Source organism: Mustela nigripes, chromosome 12, assembly GCF_022355385.1.
Source record: "Mustela nigripes isolate SB6536 chromosome 12, MUSNIG.SB6536, whole genome shotgun sequence".
NCBI classification, from domain to species: Eukaryota; Metazoa; Chordata; class Mammalia; order Carnivora; family Mustelidae; genus Mustela; species Mustela nigripes.
Genome location: NC_081568.1, coordinates 77,922,861 through 77,933,085, shown reverse-complemented (window position 1 = coordinate 77,933,085; position 10,225 = coordinate 77,922,861). Strand labels below are relative to the sequence as shown.

The 10,225-nt window shown below is 39.3% G+C and overlaps 1 protein-coding gene across 1 annotated transcript in view; it reads right to left on the bottom strand.

Annotated features, from left to right (window-relative positions):
• Positions 1-10,225, bottom strand: part of LOC132027556 (protocadherin beta-16-like) — an 18,355-nt gene that overhangs the window by 3,683 nt on the left and 4,447 nt on the right. The window contains exon 2 of the mRNA XM_059416359.1: positions 25-1,211. Within this exon, the coding sequence (XP_059272342.1) occupies positions 25-1,211 (1,187 nt within the window). The remainder of the gene's footprint in view (positions 1-24; positions 1,212-10,225) is intronic.

Genomic DNA, 10,225 nt, shown 5'->3' with positions numbered 1-10,225 from the left:
CCTGGGGGTCCCCAGGTCGGTGACGGTGATGGTGATGTTGTACTCGGATCTTGTCTCTCTGTCCAGTGCTTTTTCCGAAACTAGAGTGAAAAAGTTCTTGAAGGTTGGTTTCAGATAAAAGGGGAGGTCATCCTGAATGGAGCACACCATCCTCCCGTTATCCCCAGAGTCTTGGTCTCGGACACTAAAAAGAGCAACCAGAGTCTCGGAGGCATTTTCTGGAATTGACTTTGTAAATGATGAGATGGTCACTTCTGGTGGATTATCATTTATATCTATTACTTTAACCAGAAGAGTACATTCTTCTGAAAGACCCCCACCATCTGTTGCCTGAATACGTATAGTGTAGAACTGTATCACTTCAAAATCCAGACATGATCTCAAATGAACTTCCCCGGATATTGGATTGATTTCAAATGTTTTACGAATATCTTCTGATGCATGCAAAAATGTGTATGATATTTTCCCATAATTTCCTGTATCCAGATCGTTAGCAAAAATGGTAATAATCCAGGAACCAATGGGTGTGTCCTCCAGAACTTGCACTTCATAGAGCTTCTGAGCAAACTGAGGGGCATTGTCATTGATGTCCAGGACCTTGATGAGAACCAAAGTTGTCCCAGACCTGGGTGGCGATCCACCATCCAGTGCTGTGAGTGTTAATGAGAGCTCAGACTCCTCCTCATGATCTAATGCTCTGTCCAGGACCAGTTCTGGGTATAACTTTCCATCACTGCTATCTTGGATTTTAATGTAGAAATGAGAATTGGGGCTAATTGTGTAGTTTTGAAGACTGTTGGTTCCTACATCCAAATCTTGGGCACTCTCCATTAGGAATGTGGTTCCAGTGCTGGTACTTTCTGATATTTTAATAAGTATTTGCTTGTCTAGAAACATAGGGGAGTGATCATTTATGTCTGTAACTTGCAGTTCAGCCCGAAAGAACTGTAAAGGGTTTTCTAATACCATCTGAAAATGCAGCACACAGGGCTCGGTGGAGCCACAGAGCTCTTCTCGGTCCAGTTTCTCATTTAGGAGCAAATCCCCTGTCCGTAAATCAAGTCGTAAGTGCTTTTCGTTATCATCTGACACTACCCGGGCCTCCCGTGATGATAGCTCCTCCACCCCAAGCCCTAGATCCCTTGCAAAATTGGCCACAAAAGAACCAACTTCTGTTTCCTCTGCCACAGAATATCGCACAGATTCAGGACCTGCCTCAGATAATTCCAGCAAAACAAAGAGAATCAGGACTTGCCTTTTCCACAGAGCGAGCTCCCCTTTGATCTCCATGGCTCCTTCCAGCAACTTCTTTTGCAGAAAAATCTTTCAGCCCTAATTTTGGAAGTTGAAGCTCAATTTTTTAAAAAATAAGAACCCCCCCCCCCCTGGAGGGTACAGCACTCAGCAGCTGTAGTAGATGAAACTCCTTTGCTACCTCTCTTTTCAGTGACTTGGATTGGTCTCTGTTATGAAGAATAAAGCAGCCCACAGCGTCCTCCATGCACTAATTTCATCTTATCCTACAGCGCCACCATGTGTTTCTATGAATTTTTTCCAGTAAAAATTTTCTCTTTGAACAAATAATTCATGAATACAGCTGGAATTTTTTAAAGCAAATCCCAGACATCATATATCTTTACCTCTAAATACTTCACCAAGTATCTCTAATAGAGAAAGACTTTAAAATATAATGATACCACTATTACAATCAACGAAGTTAGCAATAATTCCTTGATAGAACTTAGACCCAGTCTGTTTTTGGTTTTCTTCATTTTTCTCTAAAATATTTTTACTGTTTGTTTGTTTGAATCAGGGCCCAAACAAGGTCTATACAGAGCATGTAATTAGTGTGGTTTTGAATGCTGACAGGACTCTATTATTGATCTCTGGAAAAAATGCCTTCATCTATTAAGATGTCCTGAACCAAAGAGTTTTTTTTGGGGGGAGGGGGGGCAGATGTCCTGAATGGAAGAAGTATGTCCTGAACTGAAGAATTAATATTTTCTAGTGGCACCTGGGTGGCTCAGTCCTTAAGTGGCTGCCTTCAGCTCAGGTCATGATCCCAGGGTCCTGGGATCAAGCACTGCGTTGGGCTCACTGCTAGGCGGGCAGCCTGCTTCTCCTCTCCCACTTCCCCCGCTTGTGCTCCCTCTCTGTCAAATAAATAAATAAACTCTTTTAAAAATAATATTTTTAGAACATTTTTAAATTAACTTTAAAAAAATATTTTTATTTATTTGGGAGAGAGATCAAAGAAGGAGAGGGAGAAGCAGACTCACCACTGAGCAGAGAGCTGAGGTAGGGTTGGATGGCTAGACCCTGGGATCATGACCTGAGTCAAAGGTAGACGCTTAACCGACTGAGCCACCCAGGTGCCCCTAGGCCATTTCTTGAGATTTTCAAATATATGCTCTCCTTCACTCTTGTAAATACTTTTGAATTCAATTATAGTTACTAATGTCATTACTTTTTTCACTTACATATTTTGAAATACATGTATTTTTAAATACACATTTTTACACATGTAAGAATATGGAATAGATAAGATAGATTTAATCCTTGCCTTTATGGAGTTCACTGGCTAAAAATTTAGAAGACAAGTAATTGAAATATTTCACACTGTATGCATTAGCAAAGAGTAATACAGAAAAATCTTTTTTTTAAAAGATTTTATTTATTTGACAGACAGAGATCACAAGTAGGCAGAGAGGCAGGCAGAGAGAGAGAAGCATGCTTCCTGCGGAGCAGAGAGCCCGATGCGGGGCTGGATCCCAGGACCCTGAGATCATGACCTGAGCCGAAGGCAGCAGCCCAAACCACTGAGCCACCCAGGCGCCCCCAGAAAAATCTTAAAAAAGAGAAATATCTAGAAGAGCCACTTGTATCGTAAATTAAAATGTTTATTTTGTGGGCAACTAAAATACAATGTAGGATTTTAAACATTTTTTTAAAAGATTTATTTATTTATTTGTCAGACAGAGAGCACAAGGAGGCAGAGAAGCAGGCAGAGAGAGAGGGGGAAGCAGGCTCCCCGCTGAGCAGAGAGCCGGATGTGGGGCTTGATCCCAGGACGCTTGGATCATGACCTGAGTTGAAGGCAGAGGTTTTAACCCACTGAGCCACCCAGGCGCCCCTAGGATTTTAAACATTTGATTAAATGATTACATCTGCATTTTAAAAAAAATCAGTTTAGAAGAAGTGCAGAGAATCAATTTCAGAAGGAATGACTGGAATCAGAGGCACCAGTTAGGAGATAATGGCAGCCCAGTTAAGGGTATTGCTGGTGTGGGTGGAGAGAAGAGGGATAATTAATTAGAAAGATACTTAGGATCTGGTGACTGGTGAGTTGCATGGGGAGAAAAAGAGGAAAGATGCGAGGATGATTAACAGACCTCTGAATTGGACAATTAGATGGATAGTCGTGTCATTCTCTAAGACAAGGAACAGTCAATTTTGGATATGCTAATATTGAGGTAAGTGCCTTTGGGGTATATGTATGTGTGTTCACACATGTATTTGCTTATGTAGTGTTGTATATAGGTACATACATAACTGAAACATAGGATACAAACTGGGGTAGAAATGGACTTTGGGTTTCACCAGCATATATATGATGATTGAAACCCTGAGAACTCATAAAACAATGAAGCAAAAGTATGTCAGGTAACAGTTGAAGAGGCTCAGCATTGATCTCTGAAAAAAATGCCTTCATTAGAGAAGAGAGGAAATAAAGTATCTTTAAAAAGATAAAGAAGGAAAAAAAAAGATGAAGAAGGGCCTTGGTCAGAATCATGAAACCAAAAGCAAATATTTCAAGGAGGTGAGGAAGATCAATGATCAATGGTAGCAAATGCTTTAGAAACTACCACCTCAAAAATGAATGTTAAAATGGTCCATTGGATTAACTTGGTCATTGTGGAGGGCTCTAATAGCTATCTGCCAAAATCTGTTCCTTTATAGTAAGAGCACTACTATATAATAGTATGCAGGCACATGACTACTCGTAGAATGCCTGTCCCAGTCTCCTTTGTAGTTAGGTATGGCCAATTGAATTAAGTTCTCACTAATATTGTGAACACAATTTTTGTTTGCCATTCCTAGAAGACATCTGGGTGGGTTTCCTCCCTCCCTGCCAACTAGAACCTGGATATGGCAGTGAGGTGGCTACAGTCACACAGATTATGACACTGTAGTAGGGAATGTAGGAGCAATTACTTATAGCAAAATTTGGTTCTGGTAGGATTGTAATGAGCAAAGCCAGCTCATCTACCCAGTCATTTACACTTGAACTGTTAGAAGGAGATAACACAGTTTTACAAGCCACTGGGTAGTTAAACTGCTTTTTGGGCAATATAACCTTATCTGACCTTTATAGAAAACTTCAGTCACCTTTACCATAATAGTTTGAGTGGTCACAGTGAAAATCAGATTGCACTTGGTTGAAAAGCAAGAGTGATAAGGAAGTAAAATCGACAACCCTTTCAAATTTAGCTGGAAAAGAAAAGAAACTGATGGTATCTGCAGGGAAATTGAGACTCCATGGTTTTTTTTAAACCTAGGGAAATTTGAACTTAATTAAAATGCTGATTTGTAGTATTCAACAGAGAGGAAGAAAAGTGAGATACCAAAAAGAGGATTAATTCAATGCGAAGCCTCTAGAAGGTGGGTAAAGAGACCTGGAAAATAAATGAAGAGATTGGACTTGGGTAGAAAGTGACCTCAGCAAAGGTCATTATAAGTACGCACACTCTTCAGGGTGTGGATTTGGGGATGGAAAATTGAGAGAAATTCCATTTGATAGATTCTATTTTCTCAGCAAGGTATTAAGCAAATTCATCTACTGAAGGGTGGGAAATTGAAAGTAAGATAACTAGGTTTGAAGTAGTTGTTATAGAAAACAGAAGAGAAAGCTGATTAGGAAAATACAGAACAATTTATTGGTCTTAAAGTCCAATTAAGTTTTGATGTGATAAACAGTGTCAAAACAGTGTAGACGATTTCTAAGTTTTGCCTTATAGAGTGCAGCATCAGTGACATAACAGAAGTGGAAGGAGACAATTACATTTATCTGGAGTGGAGTTTCAGTTGGTGGTTTCAGTGAAGGAAAACTGAACAAGGGAATGCAGAATATGGGCATGAGGAGTAGACCAGGGAATTAGCTGAATAGGGGAGAAATTAGAACACTAGGGTGTTGAGATATAGTAGCAGTATCATGCAGTGGAGGTCCTAATGAAGTCAAAGTGATAGGAGTAGCAAAAATGAAAGGATTAAAGGCATAGATTGTATTCTGAGAGAGAGATCTGAAATTATTATTTCTTAGGAAAAACCATGTCAGGTGGTGAAAAAGTACAGCATGTAGTACAGGGACTAAAGACTGAGCTGGGGGACAGGTGAATACCTAGGGACTGAGAAGCCCTGTTGTTTATCAGTGGGACTGGGAGTGGCAGCCGGACTTGAGGTAGGAAGGAGATGAAGGGAACAAAGTGTTGTAAGCTAAAATGTCTTTATGTCTTTTTTTCCTGGGAGATTCCAACCAAAACTGTTACTTGGTTTTTACTGGTAATGTTTCAAGTAAATCCTCTCTGGGAGACTGGGCCATTTCTCACATCTCCATTTTGTAAGTGACCTTTCCCCACATTGGCTTAAATTTAACTTGAAGTGAGGTATTCGAAGCATAAAAACAAAATTTGGTTTTTGCAATACTTTTTTTTAAGATTTTATTTATTTATTTGACAGAGAGAGATCACAAGTAGGCAGAGAGGCAGGCAGAGAGAGAGGAGGAAGCAGGCTCAGCAGAGAGCCTGATGTGGGACTCGATCCCAGGACCCTGAGATCATGACCTGAGCCGAAGGCAGAGGCTTAAGCCACTGAGCCACCCAGGTGCCCCTAGCAATACTTTTGAAGAGAATTGTTACTTCTGTCTGGGCACCTGAGCTCCTGAAATCCTGGCGCTCTCCATTAGAGTCAGGAGACAGTTCTTTCTATAAATAAATACCAAGTCCTCTTGTTCAGATAATCCAGAAAAACTTGAAGCAACAGAACCTGGTCCTTTTCTCTGCTGTTGCACCTGGTAGAGTTTCTGCCTGAGCTGTTTGAACTGCTCTTTCCCCCCTCCCCTATAATAAGAGAAGACCCATCTTACTTGGGACACAGGCTGCTAGAACCATTCCCACCAATGTTTTTAATGGCATTATTGAGATATCACTTACATACCATAAAGTTTTCCCATTTAAAGTGTAAAGTACAGGGGCACCTGGGTGGCTCAGTGGGTTAAAGCCTCTGCCTTGGGCTCAGGTCATGATTCCAGGGTCCTGGGATCAAGCCCCAAATCAGGCTCTCTGCTCAGCAGGGAGCCTGCTTCCCTTCCTCTCTCTCTCCCTTCCTCTCTACCTACTTGTGATCTCTGTCAAATAAATAAATAAAATCTCAAAAAAAAAAAAGTAAGAGCCCCCAGGGCAGAAAACACATGACTCCCGTGCCCAGCATGTGAACACACTCAGTGAACTCACTTACCCCTTTAAAAAAAGTGTAAAGTACAAGGTGCACATGGGTGGCTCAGTTGGCTAAGAATCTGACTCTTGAATTTGGCTCAGGTCATCATCTCTGGCATCATGAGACTGAGCTCAGCATTGGACTCCATCCTCGTGCAGAGTCTGCTTGAGATTCTCTCCCTCTCCCTCGGCCTCTCCACCCATTTATTTATTAAAATAAATAAAATCTTTAAAAAATGAAGTCCAGGGCAGCCTGAATGGCTCAGCGGGTTAAAGCCTCTGCCTTTGGCTCGGGTCATGATCCCAGGGTCGGGAGATTGAGACCCGCATCGGGCTCTCTGCTCAGCAGGGAGCCTGCTTCCCCTTCTCTCTCTGCCTGCCTCTCTGCTTACTTGTAATCTCTGTCTGTCAAATAAATAAATAAAATCTTAAAAAAAAAATTAAGTCCACAGGGGTGCCCGGGTGGCTCAGTGGGTTAAGCCTCTGCCTTTGGCTCAGATCATGATTTCAGGGTCCTGGGATCAAGCCCCACTTCAGCCTCTCTGCTCAGCGGGGAGTCTGCTTCCTCTCCACACCCCCCTCTCTGCCTACTTGTGATCTCTGCCAAATAAATAAAAATAAAAAATCCTTTTATAAAAAGTATACAATGTAACGGGTTTTAGTATATTTCCAGATTTGTGCAATTATCACCCCAGTCTTATTTCAGAACATCATGCCAAAAAGAAACCTCTTACCCTGTAGCCATTCTCCAACCCTATCCTCCTACAGCTGTAGCCAATCACTAATCTACTTTCTGTCCCTATAGATTTGCCTGTTCAGAACATTTCATATAAATGGGATCATAAAATGTTTCTTTCACTCAGAGTAATGATTTTGAGGTTTGTCCATGTTGTAGTCTGTATCAGTACTTCATTCCACTTTGGTGTTGAATAATAACAACTCCACTGTAAACATATTAACATATAAACATATAAACATATTTTGTTTATCCATTCATCAGTTGATGAACATTTGGGGTGTCTCCACTTTTGGCAATATTATCAATAATGCTACTATGAACGTGCATGCATGTATACAGTTTTTGTGCATGTGTGAACATATACTCTTATTTCTTTTGCATAGATACACAGGAGTTGAGTTTCTGTATCATAAGGTAACTATATGTTTAACATTTTGAGGAACTGCCAAACTGTTTTCAAATAAATGCACCACTTCACATTCTTTCCAACAGGTCGGCAATATCTCTACATCCTTTCCAACAGTTACTGTCTTTTTGATTATGGCTATTCTGGTGTGCTTGACATGGCCATTTTTATTCTTCATCTTCAGTAGTCTATGTACCTTGTCTAGCATGCTAAGATGCTATAATGCTTTTAATCTTTTTAAGCTAGTGATTGTACATATTTTCCCTACTAAGTGCAGTAAAGACAGCAGGTAATCTTAATACTTTACTTTGAATTATGGAATTTGTATGAATTTTCATTCTTTGAAAGCCAGCTTCTCACTTGGGGTGGGGGAGACTTTTTCCTAGGTCCACTTCTAAAAACAGAAAATTAGAATTTAATTAGTCTGCATGGACAAACTTCTGTTCCCTTCATTTTCCTTGAATTGAAAGAATAATTAATCATTCCATGTAGTTCAGAAGAACTGGTAGTGAAATCTCAGCTTTAAGAAAATGTGAACATAGGATTATTTGGAATATACTAGAGCAAGAGATTCTACTTCCCAACATTAGTAACTAACTAATACCTAGCCCTGCTACAATGTTAAGATAAAGTTTTAAAATATATTGAAGAGGCTCTTTCTGGCATTGATTCTAGTCTGTGGTACTAGAGGCAAAAGAGTCATCATGTTCCTTATTCTCACCCATTTCGTCTTTCATGTGCTACTCTCTCACACACATAATTTCTTTCCTCCATACCCTCACTCATTTTGTTTCTCTACAGTTTCCTTCCACAAAATACAGACTTTGAGCTTATGATGAGATTCACTGGAATAAAATCTTTAAATTCACTGGAATCTCATCATGAAGGCTTTTTCTTCTGTAATGTAGTCAGATCACTAAAGTCAAGAGTAGTTGGTTGGTGCCCATGTTACATGAGGCAAAACTTCCTTACAATGGTTTGAAATTTTCTTAAAAATATATTAAAACCTTAAAGGATTATCTCTTGATATTTCTCAATGCCCTACATATATCTACATAAGTCTCTGAGAAAAGTGGTTTTTCAGTCTTGGATTGCTACCCATTGGTAGGGTCATGAAATCACTTTAGTGGACCATAACAACACTTGAAAATTAAAAAGAACATCATAATATGGGCAATTTTAGATTTCGTCCCCCAAGAGCTAGGAATTGTTTACAAAACATTCCTATTATGTTCATATATTACATGATATGTACAACATAATTTTTCTGGTGACTTTTTTAAGGTTTTTGCTTTGTTTTGTTTTTAAGAGAGAGAGGAGGAGAGAATATGTGTGAGGCAGGAGGGGGAGGAGAGAGAGAACTCCAAGCAAGCTCCATGCTCAGTATGGAACCCAACATAGGGCTCAATATCACAACCCCGAGATCATGACCTGAGCCAAAAATCAAGGTCAGATGCTTAATTTACCGAACCATCCAAGCACCCTTTAGGTTTGAAATTAGTGTCCACTGAACACTATATACATGTATTTATATATACATGTGTATGTATTATATACGTATATAACTGTATATAATTAAATAAATATATAATTATTAAATAAATAAAATATATACTATTACTTTATATATATGTATATATAAAATTCTGGGAGAACACAGAAGGTAAAAGATATAAACATTAGCACACTGGTCCATTTTATGCTATACAAATTATTATTCAGGTGGATTGCATTATAGATTTGTAATATCAACAAGAAATCTGAAAAATTATAACTTCATATTCTAAGACTTTCTGGGTAGCCACAATATTGATGTGCCTTCACAATCACTCTCCAGGTTGAATATATAAGAGGTGTTAACAAAATTGCCTACTGACCCTTTCAAACAAGGTGATTACACTTACAGTTCTCTTATACAACATGATTTTTCAGGGCTTTTCAACAATAAACATGTTAAAGTGTTAATAAAAATGCAGTGAATTTAAAGGAAGAAAAATGACATTTCTGAATAGCAACCATTACTACACAAGAAAAACTGCAAGAAAAAAAATGAAATGAAGAAATACGTGAAAACTGGAAATAATTTGAAAGTGGTCTGCTTTATTTTTACCAAAAGCATAATTATGAGTGAAAGTGTAACTGGAGAGAGGGCCGTGGAGAAAAGTGATTTATTTGGTCTTCTTCCTTAAGGAGGCAAACTACCCATTAAGACCTGGATTACAGAATAAAGTACCATCTAATTACAACCACAAATAAAGAAAACATTCACTTAAAAGTAAAGATGGGTACAATTTGTGAAAATATGAAAGTACCCCGGATAAATTTAAAATACACACAAATTGGGGGAAACAACATTGATCTGGAAGTGGCACGAAAAAGTGGCACGTATATAATATGAAACTTAATTGTGGTCTCTATATATTGAACCCAAAGCTATTGTGGAAGGTAGGATTTTCTTCCGTCTCTTTCCCAGAGCGCTGAGGTGGGAAGTTGGGGATAATCGGCTTCAAGAACTTGAACTCACCGGTCGCTGAACCTCCCGTCAGACACACCTCATACTGGTAGCTCTGGGACAGGGTCCCCGCGCCG